At 42.3% G+C, this 24,880-nt stretch overlaps 1 protein-coding gene across 2 annotated transcripts in view; it reads left to right on the plus strand.

Annotated features, from left to right (window-relative positions):
• negr1 (neuronal growth regulator 1) overlaps positions 1-24,880 on the plus strand; it is a 128,802-nt gene that overhangs the window by 79,794 nt on the left and 24,128 nt on the right. Inside the window, exons 5-7 of one of the 2 annotated variants that reach the window (XM_035648039.2) lie at positions 3,170-3,290; positions 5,996-6,144; positions 16,428-16,469. In XM_035648039.2, coding sequence (XP_035503932.1) covers positions 3,170-3,290; positions 5,996-6,144; positions 16,428-16,469 — 312 coding nt within the window. The remainder of the gene's footprint in view (positions 1-3,169; positions 3,291-5,995; positions 6,145-16,427; positions 16,470-24,880) is intronic. The other variant, XM_035648040.2, reaches the window with a different exon arrangement.

Below are 24,880 nucleotides of genomic sequence, written 5' to 3' on the forward strand. Positions count from 1 at the left end.
GACCTTACAGCAGCCATTTCTTCTGCCGCGCCTGTGCTATTCCTGGACCCAACCCCTCATCCCCATCTGTTGGAGTCGCCATGACTCCCGGCATGATTTACAGCACCACCAAAGCATTCTCCGGCCACTAAATTACCTGGATTATTGGGCCTTCATGATTTTTAGTGCACTACTTTGCATTACTCTCCAAATCCTGATGGTGCATTGCACAATATATGATGATTTAGGACATGCCAGCAAGTTGAAATTGGAATTATTGGATTGGACTGGATTTTATGGCTGTGATCTGTCTTAACAGATCCCAGTGCCAAGTTCCAAATTGGAAAGAATTCATATTATTGATATGCATATAAAATTTTAGCTTTTTGGACCACATTCAAATCTACGGGGGATATTTTTCTTTATTCCAGCATGTAGCAACAGTTGGATGATTGAGTGATAGGAAGGACATTTACTTTGGCCCAAACTGCTTTTGACCCTAATCCTGTGAAAATTTATGAGATGATAGATAACACATATATGCCTGAAACAACACTGGATCAGGGTTTGTATTACCTCTTCAATTATACCACCGGGAGGGATAGTCTGTGGTGCTCATACTATATATTGACCGGCAAGATTTCCTTTATTACTTTGTTTTTTTCAATCTAATTGTGCTTGCCAAGATTTTATCCAACTTCTGATAGAGGGCAGCAATCCAAGTTCCAACTTAGAGTCTAATGAAGAAAGCACTGTGTTCATTTTGGCAAATAGCTGATCCAGTTGGTACTAAATAAAAGGGACCACATCAAAAATGCTCCCCCTGCCAAAAAAAGGAGTAAATGGGTTTGTGTTCTCAGTGTGAGCATAAACGACAGTGGCTCAATGTGTATTGACACACCTGCCTGGGCCGCCATGTCCACTGTCCCAGTAACTGTACAGTGCAACAGCTGGGTCACCCTGGCGCTTTCAGAAGCTTCAGATAATCAATGGCCCTGCGCACTGACACCAATGAAGGATTATGAGGATTCACTAAGCCTCTGTCGGTCAACATAATGCATTGATTTGGTCACACTTGTTATTGCTTATGTATATGACTGTGCTGTAGAGATCGGTTACAATTTCATCTCCTTGTCCTCCTCTGTTTTTTTAGTATTCCTGGCGAACGTTGCTTACGCAGCTTCCTGTTTTTTTGGGATCACTTGGGCTGGTTCTGGATAAAATAGATACAGATCAGGACCTCAGAAAAATGTTCTTTAGATATTTCATAGACACAAGGTTAGACACAACCACAGATTACACACCCAAGCACACAGTCACAGCGAGCACATCCAGACAAGGTCTAATAATGCCCCCGCAGCATGGCATCCAACTTTTCATACACTGATAAATGAACAGGAGAAGCTCCAGGATAAACCTGCGCCTGATTCACCGTCTCAAGTCCTTCGTAATTATTCAGCTCAGCCACGGAAGAGGCGAAAAAAAAAAAAAAAGTATGTGCAAGGACAGAAAGGACAGAAAATCAACATACAGTAGTCATATGAATGTGCTCATTATGATGCAGGAGCAGGGTGGTGAAAGGGCATCCATCATCACAGAGCACACTGTCACCTCACTGTGCCTCTCCTATGATCATACACCACATGTGCATGTAACGCTCACATGTATCTTTTTCACCTCACACAGATCTGTTGCATCCCATCTCATTCATCCACGTGGACTCTCACATGTTCGCAGACTATCCATTATGAATTATCTTCACTGGAATGAGGTCAAAATGTTTACAATACCTCGGAAATGCATATATTTTCTATAATGAAGCATGTTTGTACTGTCACATACCTGGAATACACATCAGGAATACCCTGTTTTTTGAAGGAACAGACAATGGACAATTTAAACTGCTCGCAGTGTTGGCCAGTTAGTACCTTGGGGTTGTGTTGGCCAGGGAAGCTGCAGTAGTCTGTACCGAGGTCATCCTTGGGGAACATTTCAAAATGCAATTGTACATAAAGGTTTGCAAGCACTTGGCCAAGCCGTTCCACTGGATTCAGACTAGAGCTCTGACTGACAGGTCGTCCTTAAAGGCTCATTGTCAGTAATATGAATAGTCCACACCACATCTTACTTTCAGACATGGCTGGCCAATCCGCTGCTGGCTGCAGGATTGACCCTAAGAGTGCAGGCTTCGTCCATGTGTCATAATATGCCACGCTTTTAATCTGAGTCTATGTGACTGGGAGAAAGTAATTTTGCTTGTACCGTACGTCAGCTGGCCGTGCATCTGATCGGTCGTTCAGATTGGTTGTTTGTCATTTGTCAGGCTTTTGGGAGTCAAGCCGAGTTTACACAATACCCTGTCAGATCGAGCCCTACGCCTTATAATGATTAGTTCTCATGTGTTGATTAATGAAGAAGCAGGGGAACAGTCATAATAATACCAGTGGGAATACATTCAGTTCTGTGAGGATCCGCTCTGCTTAGAGCCAACACTCCTCATCCACAATCTCTTAACCTCCGCACTTTATGAATTCCAAATTACTCTGATAATGGCCAATAATTACCAATGAAACATTTCCATTCCCATTTTGTGACTAAAGGGAAGGTAAAAGTGCTGGAAAATCCTTTTGTCTGACGTGCTTTGTCCATTGCTGTAAGTCCATATAGCTTCAGTTCATTGTTTTTTGTTTCTTTCAAGGCTGTGTTACAATAAGCAGGGTAAATATTTGAAGTTCCAAAAGACTTTGCTGCTTAAGAATCTGTCCATATGTAAAGCTGCCTTCGTGACACCGCCAAAGAGATTTACAGCACATTTCAGCACATGAAAGGATCCTCATTCTGCATTTACAGAACCTGCCTCTGCCATTGAGTCTTTGAACTTCCATTAAGCCATTTATCACCATGCAGTGCATTTCATTTCATTTTCCTAACACTGGGGATGGCTGCCCTCTCCCCTCCCCAACTCCACCTCTGTAGATTCTGAGTGTTGAGTTTACACTGTAATGTGTGCACTGACCAGGAAGTCAGAGGCCGTCATTTCTTACTTCAACAACCCTCATTCCCCTGTGCTCTATGTCAGACTGTCACTTTAAACCTTTAAATTGCCCTTATGCGTGTGATGACTCTGCTGCATCTTTTGACTGGCATTTTCTTTTTTTCCTTACTCACACTGTTTCTTTGTGTTCTCCAGTTGCCCCATCCATCCATGAGATGAAAAGCCACGGAGTTGGTCTGGGGCGCACAGCTCTGCTAAGGTGCGAGGCGGCTGCTGTGCCTTCTCCAACATTCGAGTGGTACAAGGGTGAGAAAAGGTGAGCACGGTTTTATTGTATGAAATATTTTAGTGAAGTGTATTGTCAACATCATCCCAGAAGTCGGACGCGTTTTTGTACTTTGTGGTGTTTTAATAACCAGTGTGGCAGGTAGGTTATCTACATTTCTAAAGTGGATAAATGGTTGCACTGTACTGTATATACTAGTATATAATAGCAGAAAGAAAATCATAACATTTTGTATTAAATCTATATGAACTGTCAATATATCCAAAATGTATTTCAATAAAACTGATGAATCTGGGAATAATACATCAGTGTAAAACAAGTAGAGCAGAGACTAGAGCTAAATCTGAACCCACCAGTCAGACGTCCGCTAGACAATGTCACATCAGCTCCAATGGCAGCAGATCTTCTCTGGCAGCAGCATTCCGGTTTGAATACAACTCAAACTCGGCCACAGACAGTTGGCATTGGGGTTATGTCAACCAGTACGGTTATAGATGGATACTGTTGGTGGATATGTCTTAATACAGTGGACAAACCAGTAAGTGACTCTTGTTGGAAGGTATGCATATTGTGCCAGCATACGCCATTTTGGGTATGTCAGTATGGACGGGGATTACTTCTGATACGGAGCTTAGAAGCTTGTGTGGAGGGAATCCATTTTAGTTTTAAAACGCCATTCTAAAACCCCCAAAAAACTGTGGATGTGAAACACTGAATACTGTCTCCACAAGGAAGTCTAAAGATTCAATGTGTTTTAAGTTGAAGTCTAAACTGGTCTGTTATGTTGACATTTGCCATTAATGTTGGCATTATTAGGTCATGCTTTTACTTCATTTTGAACATGCACATGATAGAAAAGGTGCAGTTGTTGTTTGTCTGATTTCCCCCAGAGACCGTGGGCTTGTCTGTTCTTCCACTCGTCCGGCCTCTTGGGAGAACACCACAGAAATGTTCCAGCAAGAAGTCATTTGTGCCTTGTCCTCACCTTGCATCTTAATACAATCTTTGCTGGCAACTGGCTTGAATCATTCACGGCACATGCATCAATCAGTCGAGATTCAAGTGTCAGTTCTTGAATTTAAAAACCAAATTACCCCCATTACCCATCATTTACTCACTCCTGGTGAGCACAATTTCAATCATCAGCTCACACTGTGCTAATTGTAATTATGGGGTGGATTCAATTTATTCAAATTGCTAAGGAGGCAAGTTGGCATGATTCTTCCTTACTTAATTCAAGGACTTGTTCTTTCTATGACTTCTTACATGGCTAAATGGTGATTTCTTCATTTACTCATCAACATGGAAAGGACAAGCACAGAACGCGTGTCATTTCTGTGCAACATTAGCACAGGCCCTCACTGTTTCTTTGCGAGGACCACTTCTCATTTTGGCTCAGTTTTGATGCAGCCTTTCCATCAGCTTAGTGCTGCTGCCATTTCGTCTCTATCTGAAGTAGTTTGACCGATATGATAAAACAAATCTTTCTCTTACTGCGATTTTAAACTTGAAGGGAAGTTGTTGAGTGTTAATGTGCTTGTATGTGGAGGGGTAGGAAGGCCTCTGCCACGGTCAGACGAAAACATGTTTAGTTCCCTGATTAGTTTTATGTTTTGGCGGTGAGTCACCTGCCAAGATTAACAGTGAATGCTCAGCTAACATTTGCGGAAGTCGTCGTGGGAGGGGGGGAACAGCAGATTGGACGATTGCTGGACATGAGGTCGCACACTGTGTTCAAACTCAGAGTGGCTTTCAGAGCCAAGCTAGGGATCATGCAGGACCAAGATAGAAACATGTCTTCTCTCTGGAGGTCGGTATGGTTCATAATGTGAAACTGTAGCAGTGACAGAAAGCGCACCGATAAAAACAAACTGAGCTGTAATATCAACGATTATCCCACATTCAGGATGCAGAGCATATGCCATTTCAGAGTGAATCTCAATCTCGACAGGCTGTTGAAGATCATCACGGCCACCGAAGTAAACAATTAAACATTCATCAATTTCACAGCACAGATGCCAGGCACAACTGGAATAGGATTTATTGTAATACCCCTGCACCTCCAACAAAACAATGAACAGCATGTCAAGTTGCAACCAGCTGGCTCACCCCAGGGTCGTTTCTCTCTCCTCTCCGTCCTTCACGGCGTCTCTCCGAGGCAGATGCCAAAAGACCAGGGGATAAACAGATCTGTTGAAGAGGGCGATGACACTAAAGATGCCCCAAAAGATCCCCATCTTTTTACATCTTTAAAGGGGCAGTAAGCAGTTCTAAAGCAATACATGTTTTGTAAGAAATCTGCGAATATTTCCTCACCGTGTGTCAGCTGTTGCTTTTGCTTGTGCGCCGAAAAAAAATCTGGGTTTCCGGCTCAGGCCTGGCTCTGTAAATAAAAAAAGAAAAAAAGAAAATGGTGCGGACCGCACCACACAACCTCAGAGTTGCAGTTTGTAAACATCACTCGTCGACACCTTAAGAAACCTGCTAGCGGGTGGCGCTGCAACTCCGCAGTTTTGGCCTAGTGGTCAGTGCGTCAGACTCCCATACCGAAGGTCGCGGGTTCGTGGCCTGGCCATAGCAGTAAAATCATAACAACGAAGAGAGAAAGGAGTTTGTCCAGCATCGCTTACTGCCCCTTTAAATGCTGCTTCTGACCTGACACATTGTGTGAGTGCGTGTGAGAGAGAGAGAGAGAAATATAATCTTATTTGTATTGATTGTGTTCTGTTTTTCAGGATTATGAAGGGTCAAGGCATCGACATCAAGAGCCTCAGCTCCAGATCAGTCCTCACCGTGACCAACATGACAGAGGATCGTTACGGGAACTACACGTGTGTTGCCTCCAACAAGCTCGGGACGGCTAATGCCAGTGTGCCTCTCATTCGTAAGTTGCCATTCTACCTGCTTGTGATTGTAACTGGAGTTGTGAAGAGTGTTGTTAAAATCACCGGGGGTTTAGACCCTCAGAAGTGTTCAGGTTGGCTGCATTATTATATATTTTTACTAAAATCAAAGTTAAAGCCAGTGCTGCAAATAGGTGCCCACATATCATGAGTTATATGTTATAAGTTGATTCTTATTTCATCAGGTTTGTGAATGATGGCTGTCTAATTTGGTTCCAAAGAAGTGTGTGTGTGTGTGTGTGTGTGTGTGTGTGTGTGTGTGTGTGTGTGTGTGTGTGTGTGTGTGTGTGTGTGTGTGTGTGTGTGTGTGTGTGTGTGTGTGTGTGTGTGTGTGTGTGTGTGTGTGTGTGTGTGTGTGTGTGTGTGTGTGTGTGTGTGTGGCGGTGTATGTCTGCTTTTCAAATCTGAAGTGCATGTGTACTGGGGGAAACAAAATACACCCATCTTAAAAATAAATTTTGCTCTGAGGTAAGAGCTTTGCAATTACAAAGGCAGCTACACAGGTCAGTCGTGTGTCGGAAGAGCCAAACAGTTGGCCAAGCTGCTGGTGCAGCAGTGAAAGACCGCAGAATTATTTGATATGCTGTGTGAAATATGGTTACAAATAGGTAATGACGAAAGTTAGGTTATGATTCCAAACCCAGCACACCCTTTTACTGATATCTCCTCATGATCGGCTAACTGTGCGTTTTGTGTGCACGCTGTAAAAAAAAAATAGAGATCTGGTTTTCGTACACAGAAGGTGGCTCTGTATTTGGAAACAAAGAAAGCGGTTCTACCTAAACAGCACACCACTGTTCCAGCCAAATCAGCTTCAGGGGCAAGTTCTTGCTCAGCAGACTCTGTCGCCTTGGCAACGCTCGTGCATGACTGTTGGGGGTGGAGCTTCTGAAGGAGTACCGAAGGAAGGGGTGTGTTTGTTTTGCTGTTGAGTTCAGATGTCAACAGACTTGTCCAGCGAAATCAAGCTTTAAAAAATAAAAAGCATCTCATCTGAAATTCATTCATTCATTCATTCATTAGACATACTGCTTATTAGTTGATGGACAAGGAGAGTAATCTGAAATGTAATTTAAAAAATAATAATCCAAAATATAATCATAGACATTTAGAAAATACTCTCTACTTACAAAAATGTTCATAAATGACACTTTTCAGACGTGTATTTTTCCGAATGGCATCCTGTTTTACATCATCCATTGTAGTATGAAGCCCTCAGTTTGCTCTTGGTTCCTGGGCTCAACATTGTGATAACATTAGGCATCGGCGATCGGTGTATTCACAAACAGGGTCACATGACAATGTTCTTATATTTCGAGGAAAGAATTCCTCCATACGCACTTTTTAAACAAGTCCTAGCTGTTTGATGAATCCACAGTTCACAGTCTGTAAAGCTCAATAGGATGTGGCTTTTAACAACCTTCCTTCCTGAATTAGAAAAAGACACTATGACGTCTTGTCAAATGTTCCAGTATCCCTCCACAAAAAGATTCTCAAACTTGTCCATGAGCACTTCACTTATTCGGAGCCTTAAAATTTTACCTCTCGGTAGGTATCTGATATTCTTACACTGTTGGGCTTTCCCGTTTTTTGTGTCCACCTGCTGTAGCTGCCAAGCGGCAACAAAGCCAGTGAAAGCGAGGGGGCTTGGGAGCATATTTCCCCTCAACGTTTTGGAGTGAGTATGGGTGAAAAAATTCTGTTTAATGTATCCAGTGATGAAATATGAACAGGTGAATTGAATTATTCACCAGTGTGCGCTGCAGCCTCTGATGGTAACATTGTCCCTTGCAGGCCGGAGATGTGGAATACTGAAAGATATTTCCGTAGACTTGGCAATTGTCAAAGGGGCTCTCCACTCTCCTGTTTGTGTATTCACAAAGAACATCAAAAGCTTGTCTCAGATCCTCAAATGGATGATCTTAATGTGACACTAGCGAGGCCTCAAAGGCAGAGCGGCGGAGTAATCCTCAGAATAGACAGAGGAGGCAGCTTCCTGTGCTGCCACCTCTAACTTCTCTCCCTCTTGCCTCTCTTTATCTCTTTGTCTCGCTTGCTATCGTGGCTTTTTGTTATCTGATTCTCTCATCTCACTCTCTTGCGCTTTCGTCCTCTTTGCCTCCCTTGTCTCTCTCTCTCCCTTTCCCTCTGACACCCTCTTCCTCACACAGACACGGCCGCTCTTTCCCCCTCACTTTCTCTCTCATGATCTCCACTAATGGAGGAGAGGCCAATTCGGATGTCGCTCTTAATGAGAAATGGCAAGCAATCGCCGCAGCGCACTCTCGCGGGTGCGTTGACGCAAATAACGAAACCCAGAGGTTAGATTTCGCCACGGCTGACTTTGGATTGCTATTTTAGAATCGGTCGATAGCTATTGATGAGCAAGGTGGGGAGGGGGAAAGGGGCATGCATATTTGATAGAGCGTCATACACTGGGGTGAATTATAAGTCCCAGCAGGATGACGGTGGTTTGCCGTGAACAAATTGAGTATGTATGTGTTTATACAGTAGTTTCTTTGGTTGTTTACCATTACCCAAAAAGGTTTAGTAGTTGCCAATCATAAGGCAAGTAACGGTCATCACAATTCAAAAATCTGTGAAAAACAGCCAAGGCAGAAAAAACTAAGCATCCAGGGCTCATTTTCATTAGTCTCTCGTCGCGAGTCTGAAGTTGAAAGGTCCTCGTCCTCGAGCTGCGTCAATCCTTTTTGTCTTGACCTAACAGAGTCATCATCGTAGATGGAAAGCCTTCCGTCAGGGAGAGTAACAGGGATGCAAACTTGTCACTGTTTAGTTAAAATTTCTGTTTTTGAATCCAGTCTTGGAAATTGGGGGGATAGTTAAATCTTAAAGGAGACATATCATGCTTGTATTCAGGTTCATCATTTTACTTTGGGTTATTACTTGAGAAGGTTTACAGGCTCTAATGTTCAGTAAACACATCAGTTTTCCTCATACTGTCCATTTCTGAAGCTCCTCTTTTCAGCCTTTGTCTGAAACACTTAGTTTTAGCTCCTGACTTTTTAGGAACCTCCTCTCAATGTAGCCAGGTCTGCTCTGATTGGCCAGTTGGCCCATTCTGCTGTGATTGGTCAATGTCAGCCTCCGCTCTCGCTGTACTTGGCGTTGTGGTTAAGACTAGCCGCCAGGAGTCCCTAATGCCAAAATATTGTGATATCACGATGTGGCCTAAGTGTCTGCCAGACGACTGGCGAGCCGGTTCAGGCTTTCGGCTTTTTTTACTTTGCAGACCGTTTACATACACAAAGAAACACATACAGAACACACTAGAGGAAAGGGAAAAACTGAAGAAAAAAAGAAGCATAATAGGTCTCCTTTTAACCTGTGGCCCTCATGTCAGAGTGGATGTCGATGCTGCAACTTCCGTGAAAGGATGAAGTGGGACTGGCCGTTAGGTCACGGGAAGTCCATTGTGCTTTGTGCCCGTCGACGTGTTAGATTCTGACTACTTTCCGCTTGTCTGCGATGAGTGGTGTCCTCACTACATGTAGTGGTTGGGATTCATATCTGCCATTTGGGTTATAGACCATGTGGGTTTTTCAGCGAAGTGCCACTTGAAGCTGTGGTAAAACACAAACTGGGTTCTTTGGAGCGGAGCGTAAGTGTGCACCCTCTTTGTCACTATGTGTTGGAGCACTCTCTGTGTGCTTTTTAGACCTCATCGCTTTTTGAATAACACAATGCCAGTGTCATCAGTGAATGGAAGAATAGCACAATGGGAAAAAAGCACTCATAATTGTCCGTGTTTCTAAACAATTGTTAAGTTACAAAAGGTGCGATGGATTTGTACAAGATGACAGATAACAGTTTGAACGGTGGCTTAGAAATTACTTTGGATCATTTTTGTGTTTTCTATATATTTACAGATGGAATATTTGTATTTAATTGAACAGAACTGAACCAGCGCTGGCACAGGTGCGGTCCCTGCTGTGATTAATTTCTTTCTCTCAGTAACTTCATTGTATTTTCCTTCTCACTCAGAATCAAATCGAACCGCAAATCCCCTGCAACAGAAGAGCAGTGTTAATTAATGATGTGTCGGCTTTCTGAGAAAATGACAGCGATATGGGGTGGGTTTTTGGTTTTTGGTTTTTGTCAGTTTGTATTATCAGTTGTCCAAAATGAGATCAGTCAGATTGGGAAGATGCAACATTTCATACTGAAGGAGAAGTCAACTATAATAGATGCTGATATTGTTTTGTTTAAGTGTGTATTCATAACCACAAATTTGCCCGAGTTATCCTAAAAGTTAGTTTTTGTGGAGGAATGTTAAAGTCAACATGGTTGTTTTTTTGTTGATAAACCATTAGTCCCGGTTGTTGCAATTGTTTGTAGGGTAATTACTGTAGCCAGCTCAACGGTTGAACATTTCAGCTGGATTTGCTCATCAAAAACGAATGACCTCTGTTAAAAAAAATTGTTAGGGAAAACAACATTAAAGAAAAGCAGAGGGGGAAGAAATGCAAGTTTGAACAACAACAACAAAAAACAACAAAGATGGAAAACCTGTTGTCCATTATATTACAATACCATATAAATAATGGTAATGTGTTATTACTTTGCTCGTAGTTTACAAAAGAGAGTAGGGGCATATTTCATTTCCTTTAGGTTGTTTGGGGTCTTTTCTAAGATTACTTTTTTTTTTACTATTTTTAGCTCATAGACTTGAATGTCATGGTAGTTCATGAGGCACAAACTGGGGTGGAATATGGACTCAGGTCACAAGGTGAAGACCCTGCAGACTGCCATCAAATAGAGACAGTCTACTTCATAAAACAGTTATTCCTTGATTAAAGTTTATGCAGAAAAAAACCAAGGATTGCAATTATTAAAATACAATAACCTGGTAATAAAGCATTCACTGCGGGTTGTTTTTCCGACAGTTTCTTTTTGCACGTACACACATATACACTTGCACACCTCACGTGCGCACACACACAAACACACAGACACACACACACAAAACTCATAATTTTAGCGAGCTATAACAATCACCAAACTGGCAATCCCTATTTCAACTTCCAATTTCATGTGCTAGATGGAAGTGAACTGCAATGAAAAGACTGAGGCGGTTCACTCCAATCTTCTGAGGAGTCCTCCAGCTTAATTGGTCAAGCTCTTATCCCCCAGCCCACCTCGGCTTAGCCCTGGAGGAGATTTCCTCCACCTATACCTCTGCCTTCATTTCCTCCTTCCTCCTATTCTCCCCCCCCCCCCCCCCCCCCCGAGCGGTAATCAGAAGAGACTGATGGGGGAGAAAAAAGAGTTTCTCTCTTCCCGTCACCGCTCAGCCTCCCTCAGGCGGGAGAGACACTGCTGGCTAGTTGGTTAATGAACGTCGTGTTCGTTTGTCACGCTTATCAATCACCGCATGTGTAGGTGTCATTTCGACATGTCTCCTCATCTGCCACTGTTGTCGGTGATGTTGTTGCTTCCCACACCATGTGATTGTACCTGACTCATGGAGCACGGATGCACGGAAAGGGGAGATAGAGGTGCGACCTGAAATGTAGGTGTTTGTGTGTGATAACGGCTGAAATTGCAGGGAAATAAGGGCAAAGCCTTTTGGCGATTTGAAAGCAAGTTGTATTCATCTTTGTGTTAGGCTACTCCCTGTTCTCTTTATTTGTCTGCATTGGTCATAACAAAAATTGGTCTACAATATTGAACCATCAGAGAGATTAACAAAATGGAATTATTTTATGGCAGTGTCTTCTTCATACACACATGATAAAAATTTTCTGAATAAATTGAACATGGTGAGTTTGCAGTGTCCTCTATTATCCCCAAAAGCGCCGTTGCACTGTTGCATCATTTACCTATCATTTGAATGCCGGCATTTCCATATTTAGACAATCAGGAAAGCCATTAACATTTTCCAGTCACACTGCGATGAGGAAATGTTTTTTTGTGCTGTAGCAGTGTTCACCCGGCAGCCCAGCGGGCAATGGACTTTACAGCCACCCACCCTCACCGACTCCTGTAGGACGCCAGATGCACCGCTAGGGAGGTTTGTCTCCAGATGACGGGGGATGACTGAGCCCAGTGGTTGACTGAGCACGGTGGAGGCCCACACGATGACACACACTCTGGGCAGAATTAAAAATGAACATACTGTAGCATAATAGCATTACTGATTAACTGACTCACAGTCTTTGAAAGTTAGACATTATTTAAATATTCACAGCATCACCGAAACAAATACTTTGTTTGCCACATCCCTCCGTTTTCTCAGCAAGGTGTTGCCAGTACAGTCTATAGGTGTTGCCAGTACAGTCTATAGGTGTTGCCAGTACAGTCTATAGGTGTTGCCAGTACAGTCAATAGGTGTTGCCAGTACAGTCTATAGGTGTTGCCAGTACAGTTAATAGGTGTTGCCAGTACAGTCTATAGGTGTTGCCAGTACAGTCTATAGGTGTTGCCAGTACAGTCTATAGGTGTTGCCGGTACAGTCTATAGGTGTTGCCAGTACAGTCTATAGGTGTTGCCGGTACAGTCTATAGGTGTTGCCAGTACAGTCTATAGGTGTTGCCAGTACAGTCTATAGGTGTCTATAGGTGTTGCCAGTACAGTCTATAGGTGTTGCCAGTACAGTTAATAGGTGTTGCCAGTACAGTCTATAGGTGTTGCCAGTACAGTCTATAGATGTCTATAGGTGTTGCCAGTACAGTCTATAGGTGTTGCCAGTACAGTTAATAGGTGTTGCCAGTACAGTCTATAGGTGTTGCCAGTACAGTCTATAGGTGTTGCCAGTACAGTCTATAGGTGTTGCCAGTACAGTTAATAGGTGTTGCCAGTACAGTCTATAGGTGTTGCCAGTACAGTCTATAGGTGTTGCCGGTACAGTCTATAGGTGTTGCCAGTACAGTCTATAGGTGTTGCCAGTACAGTCAATAGGTGTTGCCAGTACAGTCAATAGGTGTTGCCAGTACAGTCTATAGGTGTTGCCAGTACAGTCTATAGGTGTTGCCAGTACAGTCTATAGGTGTTGCCAGTCAGACTGGTAATATGGATCCACCGCGCCCCATTCACAGGTCGGTGCTCCCGTCAATGTCGGAGCCCAGCATTGTTAGCACAGACGTGCCGTGTTGTTGGAAAATACGGCGTAGTGTGCTGCGTTTCTGATTCAACGGCACTGTGGTGGGAAGGTTACGGCTGTGTTTACAGTGTTTGTGCGCTCCCCTATAACATCAGCGCGCTTGTGATGTTCATATCGCTGCCGATCAGAGGAGAAGCCGTCTTGATTTATGAATGTGGGGAGGGCTAATGGATTCACAGGGAGGGACTTACGTGCACTGAAACGCACACACACAGACACACACATGCTCTAATGTGAACACGTGCACTGGCCAGCTCCAAAGGAAAAGAAAAGAAAGAACCTGATTATCAAGAAGTGTGACTTCATTTTCTGCTCAGGACGCCATTACTTCTTTATAAATGTACGTAGGAAATCTCTGTTGACTAATATATGAAAACTTGCATATACCTAATAACCTATAACCTTTGACATCAACTATTTCATTGTGATGGAGGGATAATTGTGGGAAATATGAAAGAATTGCTGAAAATGTGTTGGTGATTCCGTCGAACGGAGCATTGGAGATGGATCAAACTGCAAATCCTCTGTCTTTCTCTCCCTACCTACTATTTTAAGGGATGCTTACTGATGCTTTTGCTATTCTAAAGCACAAAATTTACATATTTCATCAGTTTTATTGGATTGTTGATCAATATTACTGACCTTTTAACTTTAAACTGGACTTTTGCACAAATTCTAATTTTAAAGACATTTGTGTTTCGTTTGGATCATTGCTGTCTTGTCTCTTTCATTTATACTATGAATATGCACACACATACTGAGGCTGACCACAAACATATCTTTGGGTGTGATATGGATGTGTGCAAGTTAAGAATTACCTCAGGATTCATCACTACCTTGCAATGAGCTAAACTCTGAGCCGGGCCCCTCATGAACATTGATTTCTTCAAATCATATCACATAAATCTCCTACAATATCCTGTCTACAGAGAACAAAGGGAATATCATTCCATGAAATGAAATAGCTGTGAAAACTAATGCATTTTATCTTGCGAGTGAGCAGACAGTGCAGGAGGTTGACTGCCACATACAGTACGTGAAACGATGCGTTGCACTGCTGAATGAGGAGTCCAAGTCAGATTGGAGCTATGAGGGAGAGATTGCATGTCAAAAGATATGTTCACCAGGAATGGAGGAGTGTCTGAGAGCTCATGAAATGATTCACTGGTGAATTCATGCTCAAGTATTAATCAGATAGCACCCAGCTGCCTGTTTGAAGAAAGAACTAAAAAGAAACTGTCTTCACGTATCGGCTCCCCCTGGAGAACTTAAATTGGAAACATTTGAGGAAGAAAAGATTAATTTGACCATTTCTCCACCAACATACCGATGGAAGAGGCATATCATTCCACGCATGAATAGTTCCTTCACAATTCCCCCCTTCAAACTGAATGATGAAATCCAATGAAAGCACGTGTTTGGTTGTCGTTGGCACAACAGCGACACTGAAGCTTACACAGTTCACACACGTCGGGGAGGCGACACAGAGATCACGGATTGAGCGCATGGTGTGGACGACGGCGCAGCCACATTCGTCCCACAATGGAAGTGGCTATTTTGAGTTGCCATGTACATGGATTCAAATGGAGGATATAAGTAGGCCTCTGCGCTGTTGCATGGCCTACATGTAGATGAATAATGGTATGTGTTCTTTTTTTGCGTGTGAATACATGAGAGATGAGATCCTGGAGGAAGGTGGATACTTTGTAAGGAGTATAAATATATATATATATAACTATAGTTGCCGTGTTTGTTAAAAAATCAGCAAAGCTGAAAACAACCATAAGAACCAGGGCCACTGCATCGCTTTGAGTTGAGCTCTCATGGTGAAGAGCAGCTTTGCGCTCTGCGAAATATCCCAGATCCTGCTCCCGAGCGAGTCACTTGCACAAAGCTTATCGCAAATTAAGCGACTGTTTACCGAACAGAAAGCCATGTTATATATTTATTTGTTTCAAACTTCAGATCAAACGGGGAGGAATGTTTACATTACAGTGATATCTTTGTACCGAACCAGCGCTGAATAATTGATGGCGCACAGCGGCAGAGAATGTGGCTTCAACTCTGAGCTCCGAAAAAGCCAGAAATCAAAGAAATGTGCAAAGTGTTAGATCTTTGGTATCAATAACCACATTGAGTCCCAAATGTGTTCCCAAATGTGATGAGATCGTTGCTACAATATGTGACAAAGAAATCGTGTCATTTTTTATTACCTGGTCTTAAAACTCTCATCAGTTATGGCTATTATTTTTTTTTTTTCCTTTTTATTATATATAATTTTGGACCAAGTTTGATTCCTTGCACAAACATCTCCCCCTGAAATGTAAAAAAAAAAAAAAGGAAAAATATGACCTAATAAAACAATTCACACTTATACTAGATATACATTCACTTCCGTCTGTTGGTGGACACAGTCCGCTTTAGTAGTTTGACATATTAGACTGAACATTTATGGATGTCAGATCGTTCCATCTCCCAAATGCCGCTACTGGTTCCGTATGAAACGAGTTCATAAGATAATCAGATGTGGAGTCTTGAGTTTGCTCTTCACAGGGATCAAACACACACTAAAATATGTTGGGCTTTTTTTTGTGTGTCGCTCGTTCTTTGGCCGGATCATAACCTAAACCTAAAGGAGGATACAATGTGTAAAACTGATGAGAGAGAAAATAAAAAGAAACTGATGTGATTTAAGGACTACCCAGCTGGTGCAGATGAAATCATGGGGTGCTGTATGAGCATGGTGTGATCTTTCACCTCGAGACTGAGCCACAGCCTGTTGTCTCAGCATAACACAAGTATGATGAAAGTTGCTATCGGATCACAAAACCGCCTCAGGGCTTTTTGACCGGCCCCAGTTCCCAGGTTCCCCCCTCAAGTTTTTGTCTAAGAAGCAACCCATGCAAATCCAGGGCAACAGGGGGATGAAACGTGTTGTTTATGAGCATGCGGAGGCTGCGTCCTGCCACAGAAACACCAGTCCCCGATGCATGGAGAGGATTTGTCTCCATCCCCCTGTCCTTTTGTCCTTGCATGCGTTTTTTCTTTCTTTTTTTTTTGTTTTACGTCTCCATTCTGTTAATAATACATGAATGTCCTCTTTCCCTCCCCCTCCCTCTCCCCCCCTCTCCTTCCCTGTAGCAATTATTGAACCCACCACCACTAGTGCTGTCTCAAGCCCAGGTCAGTATATGTCACCATGCTGTACACCAAACCAGCAAAGAGGTCCGCTGCCTCGTACTAACCCGAGCCCAAGTCCTCTACTCCATCTTGATCTGTTTCAATTGGTTTGGCTGGAATGACTTCTGGGTGTACAACCTCATTGTATGTCCTTTATTTCTTTTATTTGCTTTTCTTTTTTGGCTTTTGCAGCCTGGCTAGTTATACCTCTCGCAGACCAGTGTCATCGCAACACACTGCCCCCACCTCCCGTCATTGAACCCCCACTTCCGCCACCACCGCCTCCACATGGAGCAAAGAGTAGTAGTCATCAAAGTGGCTGTTCCATATGCCTCTGGGTCTTATGCTTTTCATTGTGCTGATGGCTTCTTCTTCTTCTTCGCCGTCGTCTCCTCTTTTTGCCTTTCTCACCACCAACACCACCTCTGTCCCGCTCCTCAGTGCTAAACGCAGTATACATCAAAGGCAGGATGCTGTTGGTGGCAAAGGCCCTTGGTTTGTTGTTTGCAAGATGGAATCCCTGCTGCCTTTGTACTTTTATCACTCCCTTTCTGCCTCTCCCGCTCTCTCTCTCAGTGTCTTAATCTTCCTATATCCCTCTCTCCTCTTTCTCTCTCTCTGTTCTTTCCTCTTTCTAGAACAATCAGCTGGCGCTCTGCCAACCTCTTTAACCCGATCTCCTGCTTGCGCTGTCGTCGGTGCTACACTGTCAATGTCGCCCTTGCCCCCCCCCCCCCCCCTCGATGTATTCTGCCGCTTCCACATTCCAGCCCAGAGTAATCCCCTCTGCTTGGTCGTCTTTTCTTCCTCTCTAATGGTTTTAAGCAAGTCACAGAATGTAATCTCTCGCACTGGTTACATTATTATTATTTTTTTGGCTTAATACTGTTCAACCGCACAGAAACATGCAGACAGGCGCTCACGTTAAAAAGCTTTCACAGGCACAATAGACGCTGCCATTGAAAGCATGTTGAAATACTCAAACAGGCACAGTGCAAATCATTATCACATTCCTTTGCTTGATGTATCTGCTAGGAGTTCTTCTGATTCTTCACCATAATCTTCACCATTATTTTCCACCCGGGTTTTTATATTTTGGAAGCACAGCCCCGGATTTTCTACCTGTTTATCCGAGCCAAATGTAATTATCCATGATACTGTCAGATAACAAGTTAAAATAAGCTAAGCAGCAATGAGCAGTCCTGGCATGGCCCTGAACTGTGATTTGATGTAATGCTTGCAGAACAAATGACAATTTCATGGTCCAAAGGAACACCAGTGGTTTCAATCATGTAGATAAACTCACTCACCGACCCACTGTTCTTGTTTTGTTCCAACATGTATTTGAAGTTAATATTTTGATGCCCCCTTAAGTGGCTTGGCAAAGGGAATCATTTTAGATACCTGCAAATGACTCTCTGTGCCAACCGTTGTTTAATCAAGTTTAATAATTCATTTTAACAGGTTATTATCTGCTTTTATTTCCCCTGTGAATGAGTTTGGGAAGATGTGCTCCCAAAATAAGGAATGAAATTCTAGTCTGTAAGGTAAGCCATTCAGGAGATCTGAAATAGAAAAATTGCTCATCCACAGCACTTGCAGTGCATGTTTCAGTCCATTGATCCAGAGAAAATGACAAAAAAAAAAATCAAATTACAGAGAGAAAACAAAGCTAATAGGCAACATCAGTCATTGTGCTTTTATTTCTAACCTCGCTGTGCCAGTGCTACTTGAGTGAAAAGTCAGATGGGCCAAGTTGTTAACGTGCAGGTTAATTGGGTCCTACTTGCATGCTAGATATTAGATTGTTTTGAGCTCTTATAGTCTGATCTTCCAGAGAAAACATCTGATAGTTTCACAAAGATAGTTTTCACAGCTGCAACTTTTATACGGGGTTAGGGTTATATACTTTTGTAAGAAAGTAGTATCCTGAAATAGAAGGAAAACAGTGGTTCCTTGTAAAACAATCCAAAAGAGTTCAAAACGCTTGTAAAATGTATGTAGTCTATACTGAGTAAGACATGCGAACACCTGCAATATTGCTCTCTAAACTTATCTCATGTTTCAATACTGGAAATATACTTTATGTAGCTAACTATTTCGCTCATGGACCAAAACTAGCATATTGGATAATCAAAACATGAATCATGTATATAAATGGTGATGATATTGCTCTTTAGGTCCTGAAAATGCTTACGAATTGCACTGTATACACCTGAATTTTGGTTCCTGACTACTCCCCCCTGCCCTGTTTATCATCCAGGGAGAGGAGGTGGACCCATTCAGGCTACAAATCAACAAAAAAACAAAATATGGCCCAGTCAGAAAGCTCGGCCTTCTTCAGGAAAATCCATCACAGGTCGTTCTCCTGGGGAAAACGGAGATATTTTCAGTTCGTGCAACAGGCTGCTGAAACAGTGGCCCACGGGTCACTGTTCTTGGCTATAGTGTGCTGGCGAAGTTGCCTCAACACTGATGGTGCTCGCCAGCTCAGTGGCGTGGCTGGAACTGCACAGTCTGGAGGCAGTAACCGAGGAGGAGGATGACGGACATGATGGAGCACCATCCTGGACAACCCCTCCCACTCACTTAATGACGAACTTTTGCAGATGGACAGTGCATTCGGTAAACAGCTCATCCCAGCAAAGATAAAGCCAAAGCGCTTCAGGCGGTCACATGTGCTCAGTCAGACGCCACGACCTAAAGGACAATTCACACTTGTGCGTTGAATGACACTGTAGGGGTGGCCTAGGAACGACATAGGGATGCACCCTATTGTGCACTTCCATGGGTGTGTAACTCCACATCGCAGCGACGCAGGCCGTGACAAAGTCTATTGGTCAACTTGGTCGCGTGTCTCGTCCAATGTCTCTCAGTGGCCGGAGACACACACAAAACTCATCCTTCTTTTGCCTCAATCAGTTCAATGGTACATCATCTTCCCCCCCCAAACGTCTTCTCTCTTTTCTTTTTTTGGCAATGTGGACCAAAAGTGCACCTGCATAAAATGCTCACAACAGTGTAAGTAATGGCGCTGACTCCACATCGATCCCATGCATAAACCAGGCTAAAGACCGCAGTTTCCAATCTTCATGCTAAGCTAAGCTAACCACATCCCGGCTGTAGCTTCGTATCAATAGCACAGTTGTGAGAGTTGTGTGATATTGATGTTCTCAGCTACTGTAAGTCAGTAGAAATTTGAATTATTTCTCCCAAAATATCAAACTAATCTTTGAAGAGAATGTCAGCAGGATTTAATATATTCATTATATTATTGTATTTTTTTTCTTTTTCGACACTTGAATTTCACCTTGAAGATCAATAATATCTACTCCAATCTTAAAATAATCACCCCCATTTGTGCACGGTTGTCCGTGAACCACAGACACAGACAGAAACCATCTGACACTGCGATCAACCGCCGATTACTTTGCCTCTCTAAAAAATTATAAAATTTGTATTGACAAAAACAGTCTTGAGCCTGTTCTATCTTTAACATATGGATTTGTTTGTATTTACTTTCACATAAAGCACTGCTCCAATACTTCAAAGCAGGTGGCTTGGCGCCACCCTATCATCCCTGTCATCCCGATGAAATGCAGATCTGTGATAACAGCATATGCTCCCACCGTCTTTCATTTCTGTTTATTTCTTCAAATCACTCCACAGAAAACAAGTTGTGCCAGCGAACACCGAACTGAATTTCTTGCCTTCGCTAGAAACAGGGTACAGTGCAACTAGTTCAAGGAATATTACATGCTTTATACATCATGTCTGATTCCCATGTGCCATGTTTACTCCCAAATAAATACAATTCAGACGTCCTGAGTGGAGCTTAAGTGAAGATGATCCGCATACTGTTTCACTCTTACTCTTTTAATCCAATTCTTAAAACTCATTTTTCATACTGCATGATTTTTTTTACCCTCAATTTTTTTCATAAAATGAGAACTAATTACAAAGGCGGTGACTCTAATGCTGTCATATATCTTGGAAGCCTGGCATGTGAAGCATTTATTTGACCCTCCCCTTGACCCAGTGTGAAGCAGGAGGAGATAGGAGGAAGAGATTAATGAGTCCATGAAGGTTTATGTTTCTTGTTAATACTCTAGAGTAGGCAATAAAAACACGTCCCTGCTCTGTATTAAAGGGATTCGTGAAGATGCAACCTTAAAGAATTGTTAACCTTTATTCCAGAATGGTGCTCAGCATTTTCTATGTGCATTTAACAAGAAAAAAAAGTAAAATATTGTTTTTTATATAGATGTTTTGTAATTGAAAGTCTCACCAGCTTAATGAAGACCATTTTCTGAATCATTTAGAGCAAGGGTAGGTCATATTTCTTTCTTTATTCCTGGTCCAGAGAACAGCATCAAAGAGATAATCTACCTCATTAAGAATTCTTTCAAAGTCCTCCAGAAAAAGTCATTCACTCAGCTCCCGACGGCTCAGGGAGCAGTGTTAATCAAATTATCTTAGTAAGCATATAAAGCTTTCATCAAAGGATAACTGTCCAATTTATATCAAAAATTGGGATAATGTCTTCTTTGGATGATGACTTGAAACAAAGTTAGGTTATGCATTTCCTCTTCCAGCTCTTTATTTTGTTATCTGATGTTGGTACAAGTTGGACCCCAAGGCACATTTTGCTGATATTACGATGTGCAAGGCCTTCTCCACAAATAAACAACTTGGCATTTTTCTCTTAAGTTCTAAATGAATATTCTCTCTTGGCCATCACTTTGTAAATATGACTTACCATTACTGGAAAAAAGCTCATAAGCACTTTTAGTCGTGTCTTTGAAACCATGTAATGCGTTACTTTGGTGATTAAATCTGCAGCTGTTTTTCAAAATACTGTTGCCACATTTTCTAACTTTAGCTCTAATACATAATACATTTTAGTTGCGTTCATTAAAGTTTAAAATCTTTTGGACTTGTTATCATGTTTTTTTTGGTTTTTTTCATGTTTGGTCTCAGTGGGAATTAATAGGGATAAAAGAGTAATAGTTTGCAGAACATTTTAAATGAGATTAAATGAAGCTGAGAATGTCCACTCCAAATGAGGAATAACCTCGCTATTCCTCCTGAGCCTGAGTGCTGGTTGCTATCCGCTCCTGGCTTGTGATGAAGGCACAATAACTACGAGATTCACTGTATTTATTTTAGTTTGAAGCAGTGTCTCAACTTTGTCTGTGCAGTTGTTGTCAATATGGTGTGACATAAAACAAAACTTCTATTTCTAGTTTCGACTGGTTTAAACACGAGGGCTGGTGAAATGGAATAACTGCCTCCCATATTCACTAATTCATTGACAACTATTTGACATGTTTCACAAAGTACAGCTAAGCATGTAGGGCTGTGCAAAATATTGATACTGCTGACTATCACAATAATCCACAATAGTGTATCAATAAGCCCACCCCTACTATTGATAGTTCTAGTCTTTTTATATACATTGATTTACTGGGCTAGAGGTTAGGGTTGTTCAAAGTTACTCAATCCCCAATGTAAAATGTAACCTTTCAGGAGATATCAAAATATATTTGACACTAGCCCAAAACCTTTTGAGTGCAATGCAATTTCTTCTTTAATAAGTTGGAATGGAAATTTTGAATTAATTAGTATCAACACAGTTATCAGTATAATGTGATGTACATATAAGACTGTCAAGGTGGTACACATCCAAGATACATATGTCCATCTGGACTACTGGAATATTGATTATTATGAAAACCAAAGTGAAATATTCAGAAAAGTCATGGAGGGAAAAACTAAAAGAATATTAAAGATACCTTTAGATGTAGGACCCAGCGATAAGTTATTGGGGCCACAGTACGTCCTTAATTTCTATCAGGATTATTTCTGACATTGTACAGGAGAACGCTGATACTTACAGATGGATATTGGAATCCTTTGATGTCGTTGAATGAGCTTGATAGATCCGCCTGTCCTTTGTTTAACCTCGGACACAATGAATCACACCAATCACTGTCAATCAGTCCACATCACTGATTTCGTAACACCGTCTTCATTTGTTCTGTCGTTACTTTTGAACTTAATCTTTGTTTGCAACCCATATGTTATCTTTCCACACATTTTCATCTGAGCAGACAAGAAATCTGACACTGAAGAGAGTCAAATAGAGCCAGGCACCAGATTTCAAAAGCCAACCCTTGGCTCCAAGTTCACACAGATGGCAGACTCTGACATCTCTCTCCTCCTGCAAACCTCAAAATCCTATAACTCAACCAGTTCCTGAACTTGCCATGAGCTAAATACATACTGAAATAAATTAATAATGTCTGTTCTCCTCAGATGTAGGTCGTGTGGATGTTATGGATTTAGACATCATCAAGAGGTGAACTGCGCAGAACTTCGGAGTACGGGAAACTGTTAGATGCCATGTTCCCCAAATGACAGCGACAGGAGACCTCTGTGTCACCGGTGCTTATGTACTTTACGTCCCTTTACACCTCTGTGGCCAAAAGCACGCGTCAGAAGTGGTGAAGAACTGCATGAAGTGGCAATTAGAATATCGTCACCAACGCCACAACTGAATACAGTTTGTGAGTCACCCACAGGTAATGGCAGAATAGATGCACTGCACTTATGAAATATTCAGGAGGATGGAATAACTCCCACTGATAAGCTGGCGTTGGCTTCTTGTGCTGTAAATCCTCGAGGACTGGTCTTGTTGAAACTGCGGTGTGAAACTGCTCGCCGAGCCTCGACAGAAAACTGCCCTGCTTCTCTTTGCCCACCACGCCTGGTGTCAGACACACTGGGCTACCACTGATAATCCTTTTCGGCAGTGCATTCCCCACCAGCCTTATCAGTTATACAGGGGCAAGATCAAGAGCCGTGTGAACCCCTTTCGCACCCTCCTCCCACCGCCACCCCCAACTCCTGTCCCATACGGCTTGTTTTGAGGTGATACGCTGACCTTCATTTTTACTCTGTGTTAACTCACCCAATCACCTCTGCAAGGCACTGATAAGCAGATGGCATGTCATCTATCTTACTTGACCCCTAGTTCCCTGGACAACATACGTCGACGATGGGGTTTGTCCTGCGGAACTGGAAGCGTGTGCGCTTCCCCATTGAAAAACTTATTGTTACTGTAAACAGGTTTAAAGGCACGTAACTGTTGCATAGGAAATCAAACAGACATTTCCTCCTTTGTTCGTCTATATATAATTGTAAATAGGAGAACAAAGGCCTCTAGTGGCAGCATTTACGAAACTCCTCATTACACAATGCACATCATACGGATTATATCCAACATTCAGTGAGGCCTTTGATAATCATTTTATTGTGCTCCATAACATTACTGCATGTGTGCCAGTGTTTCCACAGTTCATTTCGTTGATCAACAGGTTCCACGCTGTCTAACAGCGCTTGCATTACCGTACTGTAACTGCATGTGTTTTCAGGAAATGAAGGCCATTACTTTTATAATAGCATGCAATATGATTACTGTATGAGCCTTTGTTTTCTCTATGCAATTTTGTTTAATGAGTATTAATCAAGGCAAGGGTTATTTGTACTATTTGGCTGATTGGTACTTGGTTGTTTGTGTCATATGAGTCATTACGGGTTAGGTTCTGCTTTGCTGTGGCTCCCAGGGCTTTTTATTACAGTGCCCTCAAACACATTTTTAGTGCTAATACTGATTAGTTGAATGTGGGAGATGCCCACAATGAAATTGCTTGATTTTTGTTTGCATTATTGTGCTGTGAGGGGTGCCCTCAAACAAAGTGATGTCTCTTTCCCCTTATTTGCTTCGGTTGATTAATAATGAAACACTTAAGGTTTCATTATTGAAAAAAAAGGAAGCGTTTTAAAAGCATATAGGAAACGCAGAATTATCGTTTGTGCAGAAGTTTGCCGCACACAAATCACAAGATGATAGTGTTTTTCTTATACCTCACCGCTTTACATCTCACTGTTAAGGGCCAGTGCTGGGAATTGTGTGTCCTATATGTGGCTGAGCAGATTGTAAGGGTGCGGAGGTCGGGCTGGTTAATGCACGTCGGATGTTGGATCACAGTTCATGTCCCATTGAGGACCAGCAGTTATTGTTTGCCTTTGTATCAACGGTAGCCATGATCTTCAGCTAACCTTGAATAAGTGCTGTAGTGCGCCACATATTCATATGTACATAGTATGTACTAACTAGCAATATAAATATCATGCTCTTCGGAAGTAGGCTGGTTTAGCAGCAGTACCCATATATACTGACATTTCTCTGATTGCAGCCTCTCATGCATTCAGAACATGATCTTCCACAAAGGCCCACTTTCCCTTCCTCCCTCCAAGCTCCACTACATGAACAGATCATGGTCCATATTTCATGAGCCTTTGCTATTTCCCCGTCAAAGTCCCATTTTTCAGGGCTTCTTTTCACCTGT

This window comes from Scophthalmus maximus, chromosome 13, assembly GCF_022379125.1.
Source record: "Scophthalmus maximus strain ysfricsl-2021 chromosome 13, ASM2237912v1, whole genome shotgun sequence".
Classification (NCBI taxonomy): Eukaryota; Metazoa; Chordata; class Actinopteri; order Pleuronectiformes; family Scophthalmidae; genus Scophthalmus; species Scophthalmus maximus.